Below are 26,929 nucleotides of genomic sequence, written 5' to 3'. Positions count from 1 at the left end.
ATTTCTGAAAGTTATTAAGAATACAAGTAGAAAAAAACTAATCAAAAGATATTAAAGATACTAGTAGATTTGGATTCATAGAAATACTAAGAGCCTATAGTATATAGGAAAGGTGTAAATGGGCAGATAAATTTTAAGGTCATTTTCATATTTTATGGTATGTAAAATACTCATAGCTAAGTGGTGTTTCAAAAAATACTGATACAAGGTTCACCAAACCTATGTTCTATCTCAGCTACCAACACTTATAGGTCATAAAACTTAGGACAGGTCATTTAATCTCTGAGCTAACAACCTTAGCTAAAATAGTGGCTTCTCCTATGTAACACTTGTTTTTGACAGGGATAATTTTGTTTAGTAAAAAGTGATTAGGTACACCAATAAAATAATGCATGTGTGAAAGTTAAATATAAGTCATTTTAAACAAGTGTAACATAAATATAAGTAAAAAGAGGTGCATGGGGGCTGGGAAGGTGGCTCAGTGGTAGAGCGCTTGCCTTGCATGCCTGAGGCCCTGGGTTCGATTCTCAGCACCACATAGGCAAAAAGCCGGAAGTGGCGCTGTGGCTCAAGTGGTAGAGCGCTAGCCTTGAGCTGAAGAGCTGAGGGACAGTGCCCAAGCCCAGAGTTCAGGCCCCACGACGGGACCCCAAAAAAAAAAAAAAAAAAAAAGAGGTGCATGGAATGGTATTTCTTATGTAATACTATGTAAGGTACAAATATTAAAAACTTTAAAAATCAAAAATTACTTAGTTTATCATGCACATGTATAGAGCCTTCCTAAGGGAAGTCATTTTCACAAAGCAGTGGTTCAATGGTTAGAGCTGATCATTAAAATCTTTTTTAAGAATCTAGTTTAATTGGTCTGCAGAAGATCCCACAACTGTTATAAAAAGCTTTTTCTCAAATAGCTCTGATAAGAACCCACAACTGAGAACATAATTAAAGTCCAACATAAGCATCAAAAAAGGAAAAGTCCTATATAATTTGTAGGTGGGGACAGCAGGAAAAACTGTAAGAAAGCAAGTGATACAGTGACACTGTCCAAAAAGAAATGTGCTCATTACCCAACTTATGTAATTGTAATCCTTCTGTATATCACCTTTAACAATGCCCCCACCACCACCACACGCTGGTCTGCCATGCGTCCTGAACTCTGGGCCTGGGCTCCATCCCTGAGCTCTTCAGCTCAAGGCTAGAGCTCTAACTTGAGCCACGGTGCCACTTCTGGCTTTTTTCTGCTTATGTGGTGCTGAGGAATTGAACCCAGGGCCTCATGCATGCAAGGCGAGCACTCTACCACTGAGCCACCTTCCTAGCCCCTAACAACAATTTTTTCAAAGCAAAGTGGTACTTTAGTTTTTCTGTCAGTAAAATCTCCTAGAGTACACAACAGTATTAAAAAGCATAAAAGCAGCAGGGAATGTGGCTTAGTGTTAGAGTGCTTGCCTAGCATGCATGAAGCTCTGGGTTCAATTGCTCAGTGTCACATAAACAGAAAAGACCAGAAATGGTGCTGTGGCTCAACTGGTAGACTGCCAGCCTTGAGCAAAAGAAGCTCAGAGTCAGTACCCAGGCCCTTGAGTTCAAGTCCCAGGATTGGAGGGAAGAATAGCAGGTAAATGAATGAAAAAGGAAATAAGGAGTAACAGCATCTTTTTAGTAGAGGTTTCCTAAAGATGAATAATCCCAAATCATAAAACTGAAATATAAACAGCAGTGGTCACTTAACAGGCAAGGATAGCCAGGCACCAGTGGCTCACACCTGTAGTCCTAGCTATTCCAGGAGACTGAGATCTGAGGATCACGGTTCAAAGCCAGCCTGGGCAGAAAAGTCCATGAGGCTCTTATCTCCAATAAACCACTAGAAAACTGGAAGTGGCGCTGTGGCTCAAGCAGTAGAGCGCTCGCCTTGAGCTGAAGAGCGCAGGGACAGCGCCCAAGCCCAGAGTTCAAGATCCATGACCAACAAAAAAAAAAAAAAGGGGGGGGGGGGGCGGAGCAAGGATCAGAGCCCAACCATAATCTCTACAGTGAGACCAAAATCTCTTCTGAGACCAAAAAAGGTGCTGAGATCCCAGATAGTCACAGTGGGGGAAGAATGTGTTCCACTGCTGTGTATCAAAGCAGCCACAGGAAGAAGAGTGACTGACACACCTCTGGGGTCAAGGCCAGACTCTCGGCTCCACTTCCTCAAAAGACTCCAGAGGGAGGATCACTTCTAAGTGTGTCTCTAGTTGTTTTATTTTGGATTGTCTTGGGGCCACCCTTTTTCAAACAGTATTCAGTGGGCTTCAATATACTATTTTGTGTAGTCTCTTAGTCCATAATGAAGTCAGACGTAGAATTTCAATTCTACGTGTTGTGTGTGTGATTTTTTTTTTTTTAATGGACTTCAGTGGTTTAAGAACAAAGCTCCACATGGCAGAAGTCATTCAGTAAGATTAGGACTTTTCCTTCCTTTTTTCTAAAAGAGAGTATTTTTGGTTATCTGCTTAATCCACTGAATTGGGTGGGGGGGGGGGGGGGGGGGGAGAAGGGGAGAACCTGTAACAACTCTAACAACCTTAGCTGTAAGAGTGGCTTCTCCTGTGTAACACGTCTGTTTTTTGACAAAATACCAGAAAATTTGAATTTTAAATTCCTTAAAGTGCAGCTTAAAGCATTACTAGAATTAAGTGTGTATGTCACCCGCCAATCCTGGGACTCGAACTCAGGGCCTAGGCACTGTCTCTGAGCTTCATTTTTGTTCAAGGCTAGGGCTACTGCTTTATCACTTGAGCCACTGCTCCATTTCTGGCTTCTTTTAGTAATTTCTTGGAGATCAGAATCACATGAGGGCTGGGAATGTGGCTTAGTGGTAGAGTGCTTGCCTAGCATGCATGAAGCCCTGGTTTGATTTCTTAGTACCATATAAACAGAAAAGGCCAGAAGTAGGGCTATGGCTCAAGTGTTAGAGCTTTAAGCAAAAGAAGCTCAGGGAAAGTGTACAGGCCCTGAGTTCAAGCTCAGAACTGGCAAAAAAAAAAATTGCATGAACTTTCCTGCCCTGGCTGGTTTCAATTGATCCTCAGATCTCAGTTTCCTAAGTAGCTAGGTCTACAGGTGGGACCCACCAGTTCCCAGAGTAGTATTTTTCTTTCTTTCTTTCTTTCTTTTTTTTTTTTTTTTTTTGGGGGGGGGGGGGGTCCGGTCGTGGGGCCTGACCTCGGCCTGGATGCTGTCCCTCAGCAATTCAGCTCAAGGCTAGCGCTTTACCACTTGAGCCACAGCGCCACTTCCAGCTTTTTTCTTTTTGCTTATGTGGTGCTGAGGAATCGAACCCAAGGCCTCAGGCATGCAAGGCAAGCACTCTACCACTGAGCCACCTTCCCAGCCCAAGAGTAGTATTTTTATTTTTTTTTTATTTTTTTTTATTTTTTTGTCGGTCGTGGGGCTTGAACTCTGGGCCTGGACGCTGTCCCTCAGCTCTTCAGCTCAAGGCGAGCGCTCTACCACTTGAGCTACAGTGCCACTTCCGGTTTTCTGGTGGTTTATTGGAGATAAGAGTCTCGCGGTCTCTCCTGCCCGGGCTGGCTTTGAACCGTGATCCTCAGATCTCAGCCTACCGAGTAGCTAGGATTACAGGCGTGAGCCACCAGCGCCCGGCAGGAGTAGTATTTTTAAATAAATAAAAATTTTAGATTGATAGCCATATGAAATACTTTGATTAAACATTAAAGCATGATTATAAAAAAGGGAACCTAACTCACTAGCCAATAAAAAAAGAAAATACAGCTCAGATCTAGAATTAAAACTTTGAATTCAAGCCCCTACTTTGTAATCTTATTTTTCTCACCTGTAAATTAAGAGACAATATCTACCTTAAAGAGTATCCTAAAGATTAATTAAGGCAAATCATAAAAGTATAATTCCTTTTTTAAGTACAATTCTTAAAAATAGAAAATTCTTTAAGTACTTCTAATCTTCCCAGTTTTTCCTCATTGCGTCTTTAACAGAACATACAAGCCACCTTTAATTCCACTTCCCCAAGGCTTCAAAACAACTAGTCCTATTTATTCCTAAGACTCTAATCATTAGACTCTTGACCCTACTGGTTTTTCTGACCTATGTATAAAATCAAGCTACTACTAAATTTCATCTGTCTAAGATACTATCATTTATATGACAGCAAAAAGCAAACACTAGAAATTCAAGTATGACATGAACTCATTTGAATGGGTATCATTGTGTGCAGAATCGCCCACAATTCCTAATGTTGGCATATCTGCTGTGATTCCCATGAAGAAAAGAAAAACAAAAGGAAGTGTTTGTTTCTTTTTATGGTAAAGGAATTGTAAAAGGCTGTTATTGTTTTAAGTGATCTAATCAGCAGCTGAAAATTGTATATTACATACAAAGTAAAACATGTAGAATTATTTAAGACAAGCTCAAATCTGAAAACTAAATTTATGTTTTAAGTTTTTAATAGCTTCCTCATGATTCAGTCTTCCAAGGAAATTATATCTTAGTCGAGTGCTTATCAAACTTTAATATAAATCATAAATCATTAGGCATATCTTTTCAAAATGCAGGTTTTAAGAGCCAGGCGCAGTGATGCAGGCTATAAAGCTAGCACTAGAAGTCTGAAACTTGTGAATTTAAGGACAGTCTGGACTACATAGTGACTACTTGTCTTATTTTGTCTTCTTGAAGAAGAAGAAGAAGCATGGTACTGGTGGCTAATCCTAGCTATGCAGAAGATGGAGAGATCTGAGGATCACAATTCAAGGCCAGCCTAGTCAGAGAAAGAAGTCTGAGAGAATATGTCCAATTGCTGGACTGGAGGTCCAAGTGGAAGAGCAACACTGAGCATGAGGTCCTGAGTTCAAGTGCTAATGTCAATTTAAAAACAACCAGGACCTCAAGTGCTAATGTCAATTTAAAAACAACAACAAATGTAGCACCCCAACAAAAGGCCAGATTTTGATTTTGATTCTGTAAGTCTAAAGGACCCTAAGAATATACACTTTTAAGCAGGGCTCTGGTAGGTCACACCTGTAATCCTAGCTGCTTAAGAGGCCGAGATCTGAAAATTGCAGTTCAAAGCCAGATCAGGTAGAAGAGTCCATCAGATTAATCTCCAAATAAACACCAAAAAGCTGAAAGTGGATGTGTGGCTCAAGTGGTAGAGAGCCAGCCTTGAGTACAAAAGCTAAGCCCCAGTACGGGCACAAACGCATGTGCACACACACATACTCTCTCATAAAACAATTTCTAACAAGACTCCCAGGTAATGCTAATGATATTGATGTTGATGTTTTAACTTCCAGGAGCAAGACTTAACAGGATTTTTTCAGATGAGGAAATTAAGGTCCAGCTGAGATTCAAACCCCTGATTTTCTATCTGTATTACATTTTCCAAAGTTTTTCAACAAAAATCAAAGTCATAGCATTGATTATCTAAAATAATACAGCAAGTCTAGCAAAGAAAACCATCAAGATTTGTGACCCAAATGAATTAATAACCAGGTCAGAAAGCAGATACTTCCTACAGAATACAGAAAGATCTTTCAAGGTTGTTTTTTGTTTTTGTTTTTGGGGGGGTGGGAGGTGGGGAGGTGTTGTCTGGTTTGGTTTGCCTTTCCTGGGGCTTGACCTCAGGGCCTGGGCACTGTCTCTGAGCTTATTTCTGCTCAAGGCTACCACTCTACCACTTGAGCCACAGCACCCCTTCTAGCTTTTGCTGTTTATGTGGTACTGAGGAATCAAACCCAGGGCTTCATGCATGCTAGGCAAGCACTCTACCACTAAGCCACATTCCCAGCCCTCAAGGTATTTTTCTAAATATCTTTCTTCTACAAGATTAGAACAGTCTTTACCATAATATGAATAACTGTCTCATTTCTTTGGGTACTATAAACTATTAAGGTAAAAATTCTGATCCTATATGTTTATATTTATTGGCAGGCTTGGCTTCTATTCCAGAAAAACAGCAGGGTCCTTTGTTGGGCATCATGGGCCTCCACAATTCAGTTAATTCCATTTCAATTTGTAACCATTCTGAACTGGGTTGGGGAAGAGAGGTAAAGATCTATGCTACTCCAAGAATAAATAAATTTAAAAATACAAAAAAGGAAAAAAATAGTTGCCATTATTTTGTCATTATTTTAAAAACTGCTATTCTAGTGGTTGGGATTCATATGCAGAACACTAAAAATTTGCAACAAGTGCTAAAAACAAAATACGGTAACCAGATTCTTCATCAGTATGAACATATTCTTATCATAGAAGCCATTTACACAATCAAAGTGAACTCAAGAAGGCACAGAGTCAGTCTTAAAATATTTTCAATCATCCTATAACCAGAAAACCTCATTAAAAATGGAAAAGCTCTGGAAATATTAGTTACAAGCCTAATGTCTAGACTATCTGTTATCCTATCTGAAAGTAACCTTCTAGTACTTGCTTTGAGGTCTACAATCACTATGTCACCAGAGGTGATGGTTTCAGCTCTCAGGAGATTAACACAAGGTTCCCAAGCTTACTGGAGGCACTGGCAGTAAAGTTAAAACACCTGAATGCTCTAACACACAAACTAACAGTGTTCTTTAGAGCAATTATCCACCACAAGCAGACACCTTATTGTCTTTCTTTTCTAAATTGTGACAGACTAGATTTGTTTTCAAAAGAAACAACTACAAAGTGACTCAGGTTTCCATAAACATAGCTTTAGCCAGGTGTCAACCTAACCAACAGGCAAAGTAAAGCAGCATTAGGTATAAAATCAACAGAATATAACCCCAAAGCCAATGAACAGTTTAATGATCTTCATCCATAATGGTCTTCATCCACAAGAGGATCGTACAGGCCAACAGGCCTGATGTTACTGAGCAGTTAGGCTTCCTTTATCACTCTATAGATACAACTAAAGTCAAATACAGGATACCATTTCACTATCTGAAAGTTTCCTTCTAAGAAGAAACTAGAACATAGATTTGGAGAAATTTCATCTCAGAAGCTTAGCAAAAACTCCAGTATCCCAGACTACAAGTGTAGCCCAGTGGTAAAATGTTTGCCAAGCACATACAAGCCCTAGGTTTGATACCCAGTATCACAGGGGACAGAAAGAGAGAATGAGGGAAGGAGAGGGTAGTGGAGAGGAGCACAGGGGAGCGAAATGGTAGGGGCAGGGGGACAAGGAAGAATCCAATTGTGAGGCCTAATCTCCTCTGGACACATACTATAAAAGAGGTAACAATTATCAATCTCACGTGACAACTAAATATGAAACCCTCCTTTACAAAAATAAATCCAAGATACTAAATCCAAACATATTTAGAATCATTTAGAAAGCATGTTTAACAAAATATTAGCAATAATTCAGTTCCACCATTTTATCAACCTCATAATTCCAGTGATTCTTCTGCCTTCCAGAAACTCACAGTAATAAGGCAAATGTCTCCTAGCTAACGTCCGCAAACTAGAAACTGGTCACATACATATCAGATAGTTCACAGCCAGTTCATAGAAGGTCCCATTCATCACCACACTAGCAACTCACTAATACAAAACACTAATTTTTCTCCTCCAACAAAAGCTAAAGATGGTGTTTTAAAGGCAGTATTTCCTCAAACGAATTGATTCTTGGAAGATGAGGAAGAAAGAGTGAGCTGGGAATCAGGTAAGAAAAGTAATTCCATTCTTTCTGTTATACAGCAGGCACATGATAATTTGCCCTGAACTCATTCCTCACATCCAAAGGGTAGCTCATGTTCTTCCCAATAAGTCTCTTGGGAAGTTTCGAACATTAAAAACCAGATTTCTACTTGATCCACAAGCCACCAAGCCTGATCTAAGTCTTTGCAGGATCAAAAGACCAAGAAGCAATCAGGTCAAGCTATAGAATGGCTAGAACTCAAAAGGTATATTTGACACTTCAGGAGGCTACACCAAATATAAACTACTGTTACTTGAGTAAGTTTTAAGTGAAAGTACAAAAACAGGACCAGTGTGAAATAGGTGTCAAAAAAAAAAAGTAATAAATTTGATAGATAAATCCATAGATAAGAATATGTGTGAGAGTTTGGGGGTTGAGGGGGTGCGCGTGCGTGTGTAGAGTTACGGACACAAAGTCTTTAGTATGATTTGAGGGAAAGAACATCTTTTTTTCTTAAATGCTTTTTACCATCAGGTGGTATTGGTCCAAATGAATTTAGGGAAAAAAAGAACACAAAGTGAGTTCGAACAAAAATAAGATATAAGACATTCTAAGGATATCTGATGGCCTTCCTAATTGTGAATTACAACATCAAAGTAGTCATGAAATACTACATTAGGAAGCTTTCCATTGCTAGGAAGTTGATGACATAAAGAAATCCTTTTGAGAAAGATTACCAAAGATGCTTGAGGAAGGCTAATAAGATTCAGTACGAAGCAGCAGTAGGTAAATACTGCTCTGGGTAACATTTAACATAGAGGTCAGTGACAAGGAATTAAAAACAAACAAACAAACCCTATAGATAAAGAATTAATAGAATTTCTAATTACCTAACAGGCCAGGTGTGAGAAGCAAAGCTTTATTAGGAAGGCCAAAGGTGATTTTTTTAATTTTTTTTTTTAAATTAAAGCCTAGCTACAAAACAAGAATGATCCCACATACCTGGTCCATTTTAAGGTTCCCTGGGTACTAGCACATTATTATTCTCAGGTCTGGAATTCCCTGTTGATACCCAGTTTGGACTTTCTTTTAATTCTATGCCTTGTTTGCTCTATTGTTTTTGTTTTAAACTAAGAATGCTGTTTTCTAGCAACCAGTGAACTACACTGAGATTTAGATTTCATTTTTTACTTCACAGTACTATGTCCCCCAAAAAACACTACTTCTCCACATTTAAACTTTAGTTTACATGTACTGTATTTGCTGAGCTACATTTGCAATAAGTGTTTAAAAACACCCTGTAATGAGTGCTATGAATAGCTAACGAAACTAAACAGGCATTTATTGCTTTAGGGGGAAAGAAGAGAGAGAGATAGGAACAAGTTCCTCAAGACAACTTACAAATCCTCCTTTTCTTAGACAGGAATCGCCCGGGGATGAGCTCAACACATACTCCACCATGCTAACGCCTAGTCCCCCACTCTCCGATCGTGGGGACAGTACAGAATTGACCTCACTGTTCACATGGAAACTCTGACCAGGTCTTCTCTGCACCATGATTGGCTGGGAAACTGAATGATCTACAAAAAAGATACACAAGCATGATACAGTGCAGCCAGAGGCCCAAACAAATTATGAGTGATGTCTCAAGGATAAAGCAATAAGTAGGAATCAGGAGACCTGCCATGGCCAGATGAGCCCAAATTTCCTATTGTGTCTTTCACTAAGTACTGATAGTCTACATAAAGCTAAGAAAAGGAAACACACCCTTCATTTATCAAAGGTAGAGAAATACAATAGTTTACATAATTGGTTTCTATAGCCAAGTGCATAAATTAACATTTATCCCTTTCACATAGCAGAATTTAATAGTTTTTATTTGTAGTATCACTAAAATAAAATATAATTTTAATGCCCTTTTTAAAAGCAACAACATAATTTGATCTTTTCTGATGGTTCAGTCATCTTAAGGTTTCATTCTCGAACTTTGCTATATAATACAGCACGCACATTAGCTTTTGGATTTTCTGTCTTTTTACTCTTTGTCATCTTTGCTCCCTTCTGCTGTCAAGTATATCTGCCTCTACAAGTTCTCCTCATTTCTCTTCAGAGGAGGTCTATCACAAAGTGGCTGTGTCCAGTGACTTGATTTGGCCCCAATCACACTTAAAGATAGAGTACCCCATACATGGCATACAAGGGTAAGGGGAGAAAAGGAAACATGAACTTCAAATAGCAGGCAAGGATTTTCTAATTCCAAGTAAGCTGACAGCAGTACAGAACAAAAAGTTACAGCTAAAATTGTCATTTCAAACAAGACTAATTCTCTATGACTAGCACTTAGAAAATACTGAAGATTTGATTTTGTATTGATTAAGTTTTAATATACTGCATCATTAAGCTCCCTTATGGCAATTATATTATAGGACAGGACATTTGCTTGACATGCTATGTCACTGATAGGAAATCATGACTTTGCCAAGTGCTGAGGAAAGGAGCTCTAAGACAGGCATAAATCACAGTACAGATGCTAGATCTAGATTACCTGATGTTCCCCAGGCACTGTCTCGCCATTGATCACCCAGGAATATTCCTTTTGGTCCATCTTTGCTGGATTCATCTGTTTCCCAAAACTTTTTACCTGGCAAGAGCTGCTGCAAATTAAAAATAATAGATGCTTTTAAAGAATTCATAAAGGATGAAAGTACAGCAGTCAACACTTTCTTTTAGACAGGGGTACTGAAGATGCTCACAGTCCCAAAAGTCCTTTAATCAAAGTGTTCTGACTACACACCTAGTCAGAGCACTATTATTTATTTGGTAAAAGACACAAAGAGGCCTTCGGCAAAGGGAAACACAGACTATCCAATAAAGGCTCACCAGACTCACCATACATATCTAGAATTATCCACTTAACCTAAGCCAAGATTTTTAAGGAGGGAAGGGTACTAATGATAATTAACTGCTGTGCTAAAAAGACTTACTGAAAAAGTACCTACAACTAGTAAACACTTCTTCCTTTACATGTACTACTTTACCAAAGTTATTCAAACTGAAACATGAGCTGAGCTATAAATCCCAACTATGGAGTGCTAGAAGCAAAAACAGCTTCCTTTATACACAAGAGATCCTATTAACCAGACATTTCTCTACCACAACACTAACCTATTTGCAAGATTTGGGGGAAGACCGAAAAGCCATTCGCTCATTACTAGAAAAGAAATAAAAATCCTCCACTTATTTTAACAACACTTGGTAGTGCCACTAAAGTGACTTCACAAAATCATTCCATGTTTTAGAAATGCAGGCAACTAATCAATGAGAACATTAATTTCAACCAAAGAAATGATAAATATCCTTGTAGTAAAATGCTGTATATATAGTTTTGCACTAGCTCACAGTACCAATGGCTGTGGTCACAAAGGAAACTTCCGCGAGAACTTCATCATGTATGGTCTGGTTACCAGCTTTACTCACTAAAATGTCCCATCTTATTTCTTCTGTTTTCTTTGAAACAGCTATTACTCATACAGAAAAGTAAGGCATTTGAGACTGTATTTAAACACTACATTGGAGCATAAAAAGGCACAACTGAAGAACTGAATTTCTCACAGCCATAGGATAAAAACACCAGAAAACCCAAGACATTTGCTCTCCTCCTAGACAATAGAAGTTTACTTTCCAGTTTGGAACCTATATCCCAATAATAATGAAAGGAAAACTAAACTTTGCCTACTAAAATTGTCCTGACTTCCCAAACCTAATTTTTAGGTTTCTCAGAATATTTTAATGAGCCCACAGAAACAGCTCTAGAAAGCTATCTCATGGACTACCAGGACCAGAGCAGTTCAATACACACTTTTCAGGCCTTAACTTATTTTTCGAATCAAACAATATCATTAGCAAAACACCTGCCCTGACATTTAGCTGCACAGATACTAAGTTCCCAAAGATGATCCATTATAAGCAGCAGTCAACTCATAGTCAGGGACTCTGGTGTCTTACAAACTGGAGGGAATTGTGGAAGGGGAGGGAAGCAAGTGAAATAGACAGCCAGACCAGAAGCAAGCAGTGGAGTCAGGAAGCACTGGACTAGAGCATGCTACTGTGCCCTACAAGATACTATTAACCACCCTTCAGTCTCATTCTCTTCCTACTGATGAAGGAAATAATTTTCAGGTTGTGGTGATGATTAGAAACATTATCAATGAGTATCTATAATAAATGTGTGCCACAAAGAGAGCTGTCAATAAATGGATTCCATAACATCATATTGTGGCAAAATAATTGTTGAACCATAAAAGGAATACAGAAACTAATATAACTCATAATATATAACTAATAATTCTTGTTTTCAGCCAGGTGCTAGTGTCTCATGCCTGTAATCCTAGTTGAGATCTTAGGATCATAGTTCAAAGCCAGCCCAGGCAGGAAAAAAAATCATCTGTTATCTCCAATTAACCAGCAAAAAGCTGGAAATGAAAGCTGTGGCAAGTGGTAGAGACCTAGCCTTGAGCAAGCTCAAGGACAGCACTCAAGCCTTGAGCTGAAACCCCAGAACCAGCATCAAAAGAAAAAAAGACTCTTACTACAAGCCAATCATTTATTCCACTATTAACAATAAATCCTAAACAGATGCTAGCAGCAGCTCCAAAAGTGCCAGAACCTTGTATGTTTTCCCAAAGCAGTGGTGAGAAGATCAACTATTTATTATCAGTGAAGCCAGCAGGGCTGAGAGGCCAAGTTCAGAACAGATAAAGAAAAGGGGTGAAAGAGAAAGGTGACAACATGCTGATTAGGGACAAGCATGAGTTAGTTGCAAAGTTCTCTCTCTGCAAACTGGGAAGGTAAAGAACTGAATCAAGTTACTGGGGCAGAGACAGGAACAAACTTGGCTTACCCCTTAAATGCCTACATGCCTTACACAGGACCAAGAACTTCTCTCTACTCCAAAACACACCTATCTACACACAAGTGTGGTAAAGATCTCATTCCTTTGACTGTAGCAGGACCCAGTGACTTGTTTCTAAAGAACAACATAAAGCATGTGATGGGATGTTACAGGAGTATGCTACAGAAGTACAGGGCAACTACTTTGCTTACATTGTTCTTTTACCCTCCAACTTGCTCACTTTGAAGACAGGTGTTACACTAAGCCCATTTGGCAAGGAACCAAAAGATCTCTACACACCGTTCATTAGGAATGGAGTCCCTCAGTCTAAGTCTGTGAAGAACTGGATCCTGAAACCAGCTATGTGACTTTGGAAGCAGATCCTTCCCCACTCAACTTTGAGATGAGTATAATCCCAGGAGAAATGCTGACTGCAGCTTGTGAGGTCCAGGGACACCATGCCTGGCTCCTATATATAGAAATTGTTGGGCTTAAACAACTGCAGTATTCATTATTACATAGTGTGCTCTATAGTAAGTAGCAAGTAACTAATATAATTGTCACTATTTGCACTTCTTTAGCTTGGTTTCCAGAAATACTTAAAAAAAAAAAAAAAAATACCAGGGCTTGAACTCAGGGCCTCACGCTCTTGCTTCACTTCTTCACTCAAGGTAGGAGCTCTACCACTTAAGCCAGGCTCCAGTTCCACTTCATGTTCTATTTCTCATATCTAAAACCAAGTAGTAAAAAAGTTAGGGCTGGGAAGGTGGCTCAGTGGTAGAGTGCTAGCCTTGAGCTGAAGAACATCACAAGAAAGGGAGGGAGGGAGAGAAAAAGAGAGAAAGAGAGGAGGAGAAAGAGAAGAGAAAGAAAGAGAAAGAGAGGGGGAGGGAGGGAAGAAAGGAAAGGAAAGGAAAAGAAGAAGGAGGAGGAGGAGGAGGAGGAGGAGGAGGAGGAAGAAGAGGAGGAAGAAGAAGAGGAGGAGGAAGAAGAGGAGGAGGAGGAGGAGGAAGAGGAGGAGGAGGAGGAAGGGGAGGAGGAGGAAGGGGAGGAGGAGGAAGGGGGGGAGGAGGAAGGGGGGGAGGAGGAGGAGGAGGAGGAGGAGGAGGAGGAGGAGGAGGAGGAGGAGGAGGAGGAGGAGGAAGAAGAAGAAGAAGAAGAAGAAGAAGAAGAAGAAGAAGAAGAAGAAGAAGAAGAAGAAGAAGAAGAAGAAGAAGAAGAAGAAGAAGAAGAAGAAGAAGAAGAAGAAATAATGAAGTTTTTCTAATTGAGAAATCAGTAATTACCAGCATCAATTTCATGTTCTCCCCTATTTGTCTAAGAATTCTTCTATACTAATAGTGACAAGTGACTGGCTTTTAAAACTGTGCAAAATTAGGGGCTGGGAAGGTGGCTCAGTGGTAGAGTGCTTGCCTTGCATGCATGAGGCCCTGGGTTCGACTCCTCAGCACCACATAAGCAGAAAAGGCTGGAAGTGGTGCTGTGGCTCAAGTGGTAGAGCACTAGCCTTGAGCTGAAGTGCTGAAGGACAGTGCCCAGGCCCAGAGTTCAGGCACCATGACTGGCAAAAAAATAAAATAAAAATAAATAAAACTGTGCAACATTAAACCAACCTAGATGTGCAGTACTTATTGACCATCAACAAACATTATGTATATTTAAAAATCAACTACAATAAAACTGCGTACTGGTGGCTCAAATCTGTAATCCTAAACTACTCAGGAGGCTGAGACTTGAGTATTCAGAGCCTGCCTAGGCAGGAAAAGTCCAAGAGACTCTTACCTCGATTATGTGGCAGAATCCTAGCCTTGATCTCACCAAGGGCATCAAACACCACCACCACCAAGCCAACAGCCCCGGTAGAGCGCTTGCCTTGCATGCCTGAGGGTTCGATTCCTCAGCACCACATAAGCAAAAAGAAAAAAAGCTGGAAGTGGCGCTGTGGCTCACGTGGTAGAGCACTAGCCCTGGGCTGAATAGCTGAGGGACAGTGCCCAGGCCCAGAGTACAGGTCCCACGACCGGACCCAAAAAAAAAAAAAAAAAAAAAAAGGCTGACAAGACTCACTTTAAGAAAAGATTAGGCAATAAAAGGATTAAAAGATTTGACCACAGTGAAGCCACGGTGGCTCACGCCTGTAATCCTAGCTACTCAGGAGGCTGAGATCTGAGGATCGAAGTTTTCAGCCAGCCCAGGTGGGCAGCAAAGTCCGTGATACTCTTATCTCCAATAAACCACTAGAAAACTGGAAGTGGTGCTGGGGCTCAAGCTATAGAGCACTAGCCTTGAGCTGAAGAGTGCAGGGACAGCACTCAAGCCCAGAGTTCAAGCCTCACTACCGACCAAAAAAAAAAAAAAAAAAAAGACTTGACCATTCTAAAGGAAGTTAACAAGTGGGAACTGATCCAATCAAAGCAAAGGAGATGGATGGTATCAGACTATGGGCAGTTATTCAGTTAGTCCGTGAAGGAGTGAAAGGGGGCATATGGTCCATAAATAAGGCCAAAAAGCAAGCAGTGACTAACTTAGCCTTATCATAACTGACACTAAGTTTTCCTCAGGCTCTAATGCTTCTAACACTAACCGACTTCTTAAAAGAACTGACTTCCTCTGATGATCAAGCATGCTGACACCATTGAACACAATGATCCTGCCCACCTGAGTTATTATCTCAGCCTCATAATCACATCACTTCTGAATTAGTATTAAATGTCTGTTGCAAGACCTACAAAGTGAGAAGAAAAGCTTGGGAGTCCTACCATCCCTGGAAATAAAAGAGACCTTATCTTTCCTTGTAATGTCCCATTAAATGATGCCCCACCAAACAGGTCTGTTCTCAAATCATGGAAAAGAAAACAATTTATCCCATCATCTCCTAAACCCAAGTTATAAAAGACTTAAATCAGTAAACTTATCCATGAACTTTTATAGAAAAAAGAAAGGAATAAAGTACTGGTTTATAAGCAATCACTCACTTGGCAAAGACCTACATTTTATCTAGAAACACCTTTCTTCCATTTAACAACTATCCAAAGCTGCCACACTAATACAATCATCTAATAATCCCCTACTAGGAACCTATAAACACAAATAAAGACAAAATAAAAAGTTGAGAACATCAAGAACATGTAAGGCGTCTTTGTTATTTTAAGAAGAAACACAGTGATAGAGAGTGGGGGAGGGACACACTGGGCACCAGCACCTCACACCTGTAGTCTAAGCTACTCTGGAGGCTGCAATCTAAGGACCAAGGTTTGACAACAGACCAGGCAGGAAAGTCCATAAGACTCTTATCTCTAATTAACCACCAAAAAGCCAGAAACAGTTATGGCTCAAGGGCTAGAGAACTAGCTTTGAGCATAAAAGCTCAGAGACAGAGCCCAGGCCCTGAGTTCAAGCCCCAGGACCAGTACAGAAAATAAAAATAAGTAAATAAATTAATTAAAAATAAATAAATGCTGCGTACTGATGGCTCATGTCTGCAATCCTAGCTACCCAGGAAGCTGGGATCTGAGGATCACAGTTGAAAGCCAACTGGGGCATAAAAGTCCCTTGAGACTCAAAAACCAGACACAGAGCTATGGCTCAATGGCTCAATGGCTATGGTAGCCCACTAAGCTTAAGCAAAAGAGTTGAGGGACAGCACCCAGGCCCTGAATTCAAGCCCCACAACCAATGAATGAATGAATGAATGAGAATAATATAAATAAGAATCATAAACTTGATTTTAAACCATAGCTATGTGATTTTTAAGCCTTCTTTGCCTCTATTTTCTCATCTAGGAATGAAATGATATAAAGTAACAACACTGAGGAGTTCATAGTACCCATTCAAAGAGGCAAATGTTAGAAAAAGGAAGTAGTAACTGCACAGGGTACATCTGCCTATAATCCAATCACTTAGAAATCAGAGGCGAGAAGATCACAGATTCAAGGTCAGCCTCTAGGCAAGGTCAAATTCAAGATCAAATTAGACTCTTCTCAAAAACAAAAAAGAAAATCAGTAATTCAGCTAGTAGATAAGGTGAACATAGCCTGATGAGTGACCCAGGGCACTTTAATACAAATAAAAATAATAATAAAGTAAAAATAACAGCTCCAACAGAACATCACAAGTACCACACCTATGTCTTTGCAGAAACTGCAAAGTAGCGAACTATTAAAGACTAAACCTGCCTGACCATACCAATACCAATATTTGCACAGGAAAGTATCAATGCAGTTTTCTGATGGTTTTGACACCAAATGGGCATTCCAACAACTGCTCTACTCAAAAGACTTTAGTTAAGTGCTTACACATGCAACACAGGCTGCCAGAACTCTCAAGAGCAAAAGCTTGGTTTGTTAAGCAGTAATACACACAGAGATGCTACAACCACAAGCATGATCAGGGTTGATAGTATTGTTACCTGACGACTCAAATTTCCATCCAAGTTTAGTGTCAGTGGAATGTAATCAATAATCAAATGACTGGTAGTTAGCTGGCATGATAGAGCCAACAAAAAAGAATTTTTAATCACTTGTATATTCTCATTATACTATTCAGTACATTAAGAGGAACTAACGTTGATTCAGAGAATCTTCCAGAGCTGACTAAAGAGACCAAGTATGACAACTACTGATAACCACAGAATCTGGTCTCCCAGCATAACTTCAGTGGAATTTACAGAAGTCACTTCTCAAAACCTTAACACCCTCAGGATTTATATAGCTCTACCGTACCGCAGACTGTTATAAATCAAGTGACACAGTATACAAAGAACTGTCATAAACTAGGCATGTCTGTAATCTGAGCTGAGGATTAGTTCAGGAAGCTGAGATCTGAGGATCACAGTTCAAATACAGCCTGGACAGGAAAGACCCTGAGACTCTCATCTCCAGTAAACCACCAGAAAACCGGAAGTGGCGGTGTGGCTCAAAGTAGTAGAGTGCTAGCCTTGAGCAAAAGAGCTCAGGGACAGAGCCCAGGCCTTTAGTTCAAGCCCCATGACTAACCCCCTCCCCCAAAAAAAACTTTCATAATGCCCTATACTGATTTAAATTATTACTAAAGTCTATCAAAGTTCTATCCTATTAAAATAAAATAAATAAAGCTAAGGCTTCAAAAAAGTCATGGGCTGGGAAGTTGGCTCAGTGATACAGTGTTTGCCTTGCATGCATGAGGCCCTGGATTCGATTCCTCAGCACCACATAAGCAGAAAATAGCCGGAAATGGCACTGTGGCTCAAATGGTAGGGCGCTAGCCTTGAGCTGAAGAGCTGAGGGACAGCACCCAGGCCCAGAGTTCAGCCCCCACAAGCACAAAAAAAAAAAAGTCTTCATTTACTGTTAACATAATTTCAGAAGGACCTTAAATGAAAGGTGAAAGAGGGAGGAGAGTAAAGAAAGGGAGAGAAAGAGGAAGATGGGGCTGGGAAGGTGGCTCAGTGGTAGAGTACTAGCCTTGAGCTGAAGAGCCAAGGGACAGCACCCAGGCCCAGAGTTCAGGCCCCAGGACTGACCCAAAAAAAAAAAAAAAAAAATTGCACAGTGTCATTATGGCTAGTTATTACACCACAGTTAACTGCTTGTTGAATAGTTAATTTGTGTTCAAATTTTTTTGTTTTTGTCCGTCATGGGGCCTGAACTCTGGGCCTGGGCCTGTCCCTCAGCTCTTCAGCTCAAGGCTAGTGTTCTACCACTTGAGCCACAGTGCCACTTCCAGCTATTTTCTGCTTATGTGGTGCTGAGGAATCAAACCCAGAACCTCATGCATGCAAGGCAAGCACTCTATACCTCTGAGCCACCTTCCTAGCCCCAACAGTGTGCAATTTTTATAAAGTAAAATTAAAATGTAAAATACAAAATTATACATGTAAAGACTGCTTCTCTTCATGGAGGATCAAGACTGAAAAGGAGAAGAAAAAGAAAAATAGGTGCTGTGTTGGTAAGAGGGATTAGGAAGTACTTGTTACAAAAACTATTGTTACAGCCCAGTGCTCACATCTGTAATCTTAGCTACTCAGAAGGCTGAAATCAGGAGGATCCCAATTCAAAGTCATCTTGGGTAGAAATATCCAAGAGCGTCTATCTCCAACTAACTACCGAAAACCCAACTAGAGGCAAGGTTCAACTTAAAAGATGCGGGGGCTGGGTAGGTAGATCAGTGGTAGCCTTGCAAGCATGAGGCCCTTCCTCAGCACCACACAAGCAGAAAAAGCCATAAGTGGCACTGTAGCTCAAGTGGTAGAGCGCTAGCCTTGACCTGAAGAGTTGAGGGACAGCACCCAGGCCCAGAGTTCAGGCCCCACGACCGACCAAAAAATAAATAAAAAATTAAAGGGTGCCAGCCATAAGCAAGCAAAGACCTTGAGTTTAAGCTACAGTACTGGCAAAAACACCCCCCCCCCGCAAAAAAAATATATATATACACACACACATATATATATATGTACATAGAGAAAGAGTTATAGTTATGGTTTAAAACTGGCTTTCTAATAAAAATTGAGATCTGGTGGCCTGGAATACACTGTAAATAAATAAGGCATTTTCTCTTAAACATACATATTTCACTTCAACATAACTTCAAAATGACAAAGGTTACTATTAGAAATTAAAGAGAGCTCACACTATATGGTTTTAAATGTGTTGGGTTTTTTTTCCTCTCTGGTGGTATTGTAATTTGAACCCAAGGTCTCATGCTTGCTAGGCAGGTACTTTACCATGCAGCCATGCCTCCAGACTTTCTTTAATTTTTAAATTGTTACTATGAGAGTAATGTACAGAAGAGCTTACAATTACATAAGTAAGGTAATGAGTACATTTCTTTTTGGACAGTATCAGCCCTTCCCTCACTCTCTCCCAGTTTTCCCCTTACATCTCCATCAAGTTGTATAGTTAATTTGCAACAGTGTCTAGCAAGTACCATTGCTGCATTTGTCCACCTTTGTCCCTCCATTTCTGCACCTCCCAAATACAGATAAATGAACAAACAAGACAAAAAGACAAACAAAAAAAAAAAGTTTCCTTTTCAATTTTCTTTTTTTTTTTTTTTTGGGGGGGTCCGGTTTTGGGGCCTGAACTCTGGGCCTGGACACTGTCCCTCAGCTCTTCAGCTCAAGGCTAGCGCTCTACCACGTGAGCCACAGCGCCACTTCTGGCTTTTTTTTCCCCTTCTTATGTGGTGCTGAGGAATCAAACCCAGGACCTCAGGCATGCAAGGCAAGCACTCTACCACTGAGCCACCTTCCCAGCCCCCCCATTTCAATTTTCTGATCTATGCTTTCTAAAAAGCTAGGAGTACAGACATGAGCTATGTTTGCCTCCAATTCCTTCTAAGTTAAAAACTAAGCATACAGGGCTGGGTATGTGGCTTAGTGGTAGAGTGCTACCATGCACAAAGCCCTGGGTTCCATTCCTCAGGACCACATAAACAGAAAAGACTACAAGGACACGGTGGCTCAAGTGGTAGAGTGCTAGCTTTGAGCAAAAGACCCAGAGACAGTGAGTGCCCAAGCCCTAAATTCAAGCCCCAGGACTGGATAGATAGATAGACAGACAGACAGACAGACAGACAGACACAGACTGACAGACTGACTGACTGAGATAGATGAGCATATAAAGCAAAGACATGTTATCTCCTCTTTCAATTAAGATATGTGATATAGTTAATTTTTACTCTGTATATTTACATTTACTCATTAAGGAAATCAGCTGCATTCTCTTTAATCCAATTAGTAAGTATGAAAAAGATTTTGGTTTTTGTGTGTGTGTGTGTGTGTGTGTGTGTGTGTGTGTGTGTGTGTGTGTGTGTGTGTGTGTGTGTGTGTGTGTGTAAAAGACAAATAGGCATGTCTTACAATAATACAGATTAAACTCAGGTCTTGATGTATGCTAGGTAAGCTTTCTACTAAAGCCACTCCCCAGCCAAGCTTTCTAGTCTTGGTATGTAGCCCAGGCTTGCCTTGAACTCTCTCAATCCTTCCTGAGAGCTCAAATTACAGACACACAGGCTACCTTCGCCAGGCAAAAGGTTGTCTTTAACATTTTATTTATGTTGCTTCATTGAATTCAAATCACAAACAGAAAAAAAACCAACTATGTAAGAATCAGTATTTGGTGGGCCTTTCGTTCACAAACATTAACAGGCAAGGGGGTTTCATTTTGATGTGGCGACGAGCCCCCGCTACTCTTCCATTGCACTACTCTGCTTTCATAAATGCCAACCATCTTTTTCAACCATATTCATCTTTTTTCTTTTGTTATTAAGTAGTTGTACAAAAAGGCTACAATCCGTAAGCCGGGTTGCCTTGATCAGCACCATTGTTGTCCATTCTCTCCTCCCCCGCCCCCCGCCCCACCTCATCCCTACCCTCATCTTTTTTTTTCCCCCATGAGTGTACACATGCACACTGACTGGTCCTGGGGCTTAAACTCAGGGTCTGGGCACTGTCCCTAAGCTTTTTTGCTCAAGGCTAGCACTCTACCACTTGAGCCACATTTCCTCATTTTTGCTGAGTAAGTGGAGATAAGGGTCTCATGGAATTTCCTGCACCACCAGCTGACTTCAAAGCTCAATCCTCAGATCTTGGCCTCCTAAGTAGCTAGGATTACAGGTATGAGCCACCTGAACTGGCTCATACTCATCTTCTTTCACCTTTGTTGGCCTAACCTCATCTTGCCAGCACCCACCCCTTAACAAGAGACTTTTTGCCCCCTTCCCCCATCACCCCATTGAAAACAGCTTTCACTGAGGTACTTTATGCTGTTTTCATATATAGTTGTAGTGTTTCTCAAAATTATTCACCCTCTTTTTCCCTTTAATATTCTGTGAGCTACCATTACAATCTAGAATCTGATAATTACTACTTAAAATTTTATTGAGGCAAATGCTTGCTAATTTCAATAGTAATGGTCTTAAGGAAACCTCTCTTTTGGGTGGAAACTAACATACTCCTTGTTTTCTCTAATTATGTAGACTTTGAAAATAAGTTTCTCTTAAATGTTCATAGGGCCCTCTACCAGTACATTCTATTGAGCACTGTTAATAGATGGAGTTGTTTTGGTTTGCTTTGCTTTCTTTGTGCCAGACCTAGGGCTTTAACTTAGGACCTGTGCTCCAGACTCATACTCTACCACATTGAGCCACAATGCCATTTCTAACTTTTTGGTAGTTAATTGGAAATATGAGTCTCATGAACTTCCCTGTCTGTGGACTGATGAGCTTCAAACCATGATCTTCAGCTCTCAGCCTCCTAGGTAGCTAGGATTACAGGCCTGAGCCACCAGCACCTGGCTAATAGCTGTTTCTAATGTCTCCAAATGATACTTTTACTACAATGGATGAGATCACACAAATCACTTAGGCCTGGCAAGGTTGTGTTAACTTGGTCTCTATCTTAAAACCAACAGTAAAATCAACTACTGCAAACCAGCACTGCTTTGCCTACTATTTCTAAAGAATAAAAGCTTTGCCAGGCGCTGGTGGCTCACACCTGTAATCCTAGCTACTCAGGTGGCTGAGATCTGAGGATCACGGTTCAAAGCCAGCCCGGGCAGGAGAGACCGTGAGACTCCTATCTCCAATAAACCACCAGAAAACTGGAAGTGCCGCTGTAGCTCAAGTGGTAGAGCGCTCGCCTTGAGCTGAAGAGTTGAGGGACAGCGCCCAGGCCCAGAGTTCAAGCCCCACGGCCGGAAAAAAAAAAAAAAAGAATAAAAGCTTTGCCAAGTGTGATGTACACATTTGTAATCCCAGCACTCCAAAGCTGAGGCAGGAAGGTCACTAGTAAGAGGCAAACCAGCCTAGACAAAGTAGCAAACTGATTTCAAAAGGAAAAAAAAAAAACATTAGCTTTGAGCACTGGTAGCTCTGAGATCTCAGAATTGCAGTTCAAAGTCAGCCCCAGGCAGGAAAGTCTGTGAGACTCTAATCTCTAATTAAGCACTAAAAGAAAAAAAAAAAAAAAAAAAACCTGCAAGTGAGCCTGGCACTGGTGGCTCACACCTGTAATCCTAGCTACTCAGGAGGCTAAGATTTCAGGATTGCGGTTCAAAGCCAGCCCAATCAAGAAAGTCCATGAGATTCTTATCTCCAGTTAAACACCAGAAAACTGGAAGTGGCACGGTGGCTCAAGTGGTAGAGTGCTAGCCTTGAGCTACAGAGCCCAGGGACAGTTCCCAGGCCCAGTTAAGCCTTAGGACTGACCAAAAAAAATAAAAGAAGAAGTTGTTTTAGCATCTCAAAGACTTACTGAAGTCCACGTACTAATTTGCAGACCTAAATAAGCCACCACTAGAAGAAACCAGAGTAAAAGACTTTGTCCCAAAATAATTTAAAAGATATAACAGGATAACCAGTAATCAAAATAACTGAATTTCAAAGTATTTCAAAATAAAGACCACCTAATAATGTAATAGAATTTAAAGCTTTAGTCTAGTCCAGTCAAGAAAGGAGCAGGAACAAAACAATATAAGGCCCTACTGCACCAAGGGAAGTAGAAATGAAGGCAAGTCAAGGAGAGGCTTTGACTAGTGCCAGCTACCAGTGAAGCGGCATGGAGTACTAGAGGTAGACACCAACCCAGTGCCAGCAACAGGGCGTATTACCATAAAAATCATTTCTAAAAGACTAACCTGACAGTCTTCCAGGAAGCTCAGCGAGGGGAAAACATATACTCTGAAGTCTCCACAAAAAGGCCACTGCAAAGACTGGAGGCCTGGCTCAAGTACTGCAGTGCTTGACTAGCAAATAAAGAACAAAAGCACTGTGCAGTGACCCTAGTATGAAATGGTAAGAAAAGGGACCTACGGAAATGGGGAAATTTCTGCTAAAATGTGTCTCATCTTTCACAGCAGCCTTTTTAGAAGCCTATATAATTTTAAATTAAGAGTCACCTGAATCCTTCACGCCTGCATGGGAACCATGAAATACCCTTTCATTTTTTTTTCCAATTTCTCCCTATTTGTATCTTGTTATACTAAATAAATTCTTGTTAATAACTCCCCTCCCCCCCCAAAAAAAACATAACCTGGGGTGGGGCTGGGATGGGGGAGGTCACAATCCATGATGCTCAACAGAGAGTCACCAGGTATATGCATAAGCCAGGCTAGGCTGCCACTAAAGTTCTTCTGATTAAGAATCTATTCTGAGACAGGCATTGGTGGCCCACACCTGTGATCCTAGCTACTCAGGAGGCTGAAATCTGAAGACTGTGGTTTGAAGCCAGCCTGGGCAGGAAAGTCCATAAGATTCTTATCTCCAACAAACCATCCAAAAACTGGAAGTGGTGCTGTAGCTCAAGCGGTAGAGCGCTCGCCTTGAGCTGAAGAGCTGAGGGACAGCGCTCAGGCCCAGAGTTCAAGCCCCATGACCGATAAAATAAAATATTCTTTATTGTTATTATAAAGGGGGTATACAGAGGTCACATTACATAAATCAGTAAAGAGTACATTTTTCAAAAACAAAAAAGAATTTCTTAGGGAAATAATACAAGCATAAACAAGATTTGTGTGGTGGCACAGCCTCAGACTTTCAGGAGCTCTTGTCTCATCGTTGCCATAGCTCGGGGAGGGAGAGTCTGGGAGGAGACTGGTCCTCCATCTGCTCCAGCTGAGGAGTTTTCCAGCTGAGGAGCTACAACCTTCCTGAGGTCGCACAGCCAGGAAAAGCAGAGCCAGCCTGGGCGTGGCTATAATCCCAGTACTCAGGAGGCTGACGTAGGATTGAGTTTGAGGTCAGCCATAATGAGACAAAAATCAGCAGCAGCAGCAACAGCAACAGCAGCAGCATCTCATCCAGGAACCGGTGGCTCACGCTTGTAATCCTAGCTACTCAGGAAGCTGAGATCTGAGGATCAAAGTTCAAAGCCAGCCCAGGCAGGAAAAGTCTGTGAGACTCATCTCCAATGAACCACCAGAAAACAAGATGGGGTGCTGTGGCTCAAGCAGTAGAGCACTTGCCTTGAACTGAAGAGTTGAGGGACAGCATCCAGGCCACAGTTCAAGACCCATAACCAACCAAAAAAAATAAAGAAAAAGAAAAAAAGAATATATTCTGAGTCAGGTAATGATGGTTCACGCCTGTAATACTAGTTCCTCCGGAGGCTGAGACCTGAGGACTACAAGGTTTGAGGTTTGTAGCCAGCCCAGGCAGGAATGTCCATGGCTCTTACTGGCTAGAAATGAGGTGGATCAAGTAGCAAAGCACTAGCCTTGAGCAAAAAACGTCAGGGACACTACCCAGGCCCTGAGTTCAAGCTCCAGGACCAACACACACACAAAGGATTCTATACTGTAGCATTAAAGGAACTAACCATGAGTAAAAGTTGGATCCAAGTAATTCTAAGTATGATGTCCAGAGGGAAATAAGGTGCCTTGAATACTCAAAAGAAAAAATAAAATCAAAGAGAAACAAGAATTTGGTAACTCTCAACTTTTAAGACAACCAAATTAAAATTGCCAAGTCAGCTCTTCAGCTGCATACTATTAATCTCCAAAGTTCATAGGAGTTTTCTGTATTCTTTATGCACTGAAAAATACAACTACTGTCAATAACTCCATCCTTAAAACTAGGTATGGGTTTCCTGATTGGCTCAAGTGGCAACAGCACTAGCCGGGCAGGAGCCAGGCCCAGAGTAACCAGTTACCACCCCACCCCCAAAAAAGATACAAAAGACACTGTTAGTTCATAAAGCAAGCCCTTGAAAGAAATCCAGACATACTGGCAGCTCCTTGAACTTCAAGTCCTACACAGATCCTTTCTCCATGACACATCTCCTCCTGAGCCACATTTCAAGTTACTGGAATAAGACCAAACGAACTTTTCAGTCTTTGTAAAATTTGAAAGACTGACAAGCAGTCAAGTATATTCAGAAAAGAAACCAAAGAGGTAAGTCCACTTTTCTGTATAATACAGTCACAAACATGTTAGGGAAACAGCACTACATTATCTATTATTTTTAAGTTAAAGAAGTCATGTGTCAATAAGGTCATACGTATATAACTTTATATATATACATATATATATACACACACACACATACATATATATGCATATATCTATCATGAACTATATGGTCTGATCTACAGCATAAACTATACATGTTAAAATAGCCCTATACTTAAATAACTGCCTAATCGTACTCCAGAGCCCTGTGTGCTAAAAACATATCTAAGGTCACTTGGGAAACCTGCAAAGTTCAGGAATAAAACCATGAAAATATCTAGACTGCTTTAGAACCAACATCTTTCAGATCTCCATAGCAGCAAAAAAACAACCCAGTGGCAGAAGAAGAAATTCTTAAAACAGAACCACTCAATCTATTCACACAACCAGTCAGCCTAGGGGTATTCTTAATTATTAAACTGACAAGACAAAGATCTCAGTAAGAGATTGGAGGAGTGCTTTTTTTTTTCCGTTCCAGGAATGAAGTAACACTGCTAAGTACCAACAAAGAAAATAAACTACTTTCTATAGCACGCTATGAGAACTACAGCATACATTAATTAGCCAAAACACAAAGAATTTTGGCTTTGGTATTCAGATTTGTTATCAGCACAATTAGAATAAACAAGCAGGAATTACACACAACAGTTTAATACAAGTTTGTGCAAGCAATGCAAGTATTCCAGTTTTCTAAAGACCATTATATCTAATTATATGTATATATATTAATATGTTTCCATTCCTTGGATGGCCCAGAGAAAATGTCTTATTGATCTGATTTCAATTATATTAAAAACCAAAAACAGTTTTAACAAATATCTTCATATCAGATTCAACTTAGATTATCAGCATTGTTGATTTACTACTCATTATACAATTCTGTTTACAAAAGTAATTTGAATATTTTGGAAAATGTCCATATTTTCAGCCCTTAGGGTACAAAAGTCACCCAAGTGGAATCTACAACCAACATTTACTGAATTATACAAGTTTCTTCAAGAATGGGGTTGGGCTACAAAATAATACCAGTCACATGCTATTTCAATTCTCTCCAAAGCTTCTAGCTGGTAAAAGCAAGAATGTCTTACAGTAGAACTGATACTTAAAATTGGATTTAATTTAAATGATGAGTACTCTTAACATGAAGAACAAATATTAACAAAACTCTGGATATGAAGTGACAGATCTAGATTATCAAGCAGTAGGTCTGTGGACGCATTAGCTTTAAAGGGGATCATAGCCAGGCACACTGGTGGCTCATGCCTGTAATGCAACTTAACTCAGGAGGCTGAGATCTGGAGGTTTGTGACTCAAAAACATACCTGGCAGAAAAGCCCAGGAAACTTCATCTCCAAAATAACTAGCAAAAAGAAGGGCTAGCCCAAGAGGCTAGCCCTAGCCCTAGCCAGCTGAGCAAGTTAGCCAAGTAAGCTCAAAGAGAGTTCAAACACCAGTACTGCCAAAAAGAAGCAGGT

The 26,929-nt window shown here is 40.5% G+C and overlaps 1 protein-coding gene across 18 annotated transcripts in view; it reads right to left on the bottom strand.

The window, feature by feature from the left end:
- Positions 1–26,929, bottom strand: part of Pum1 (pumilio RNA binding family member 1) — a 130,318-nt gene that overhangs the window by 62,123 nt on the left and 41,266 nt on the right. For 11 of the 18 annotated variants that reach the window (XM_042695711.1, XM_042695713.1, XM_042695715.1 and 8 more), the window contains 2 exons: positions 10,185–10,293; positions 9,041–9,219 (listed from right to left, as the gene is read on the bottom strand). The exons of 5 other annotated variants lie outside the window; for them this stretch is intronic. In XM_042695711.1, coding sequence (XP_042551645.1) covers positions 9,041–9,219; positions 10,185–10,293 — 288 coding nt within the window. The remainder of the gene's footprint in view (positions 1–9,040; positions 9,220–10,184; positions 10,294–26,929) is intronic. 2 more of the 18 variants (XM_042695712.1, XM_042695725.1) reach the window with 1 other exon arrangement.

Source organism: Dipodomys spectabilis, unplaced genomic scaffold (assembly GCF_019054845.1).
Source record: "Dipodomys spectabilis isolate Male_0828 unplaced genomic scaffold, ASM1905484v1 ptg000188l, whole genome shotgun sequence".
Lineage (NCBI taxonomy): Eukaryota > Metazoa > Chordata > Mammalia > Rodentia > Heteromyidae > Dipodomys > Dipodomys spectabilis.
Note: the sequence above shows the minus strand (reverse complement) of the source record. Positions and strands in the feature narration are given on the sequence as shown.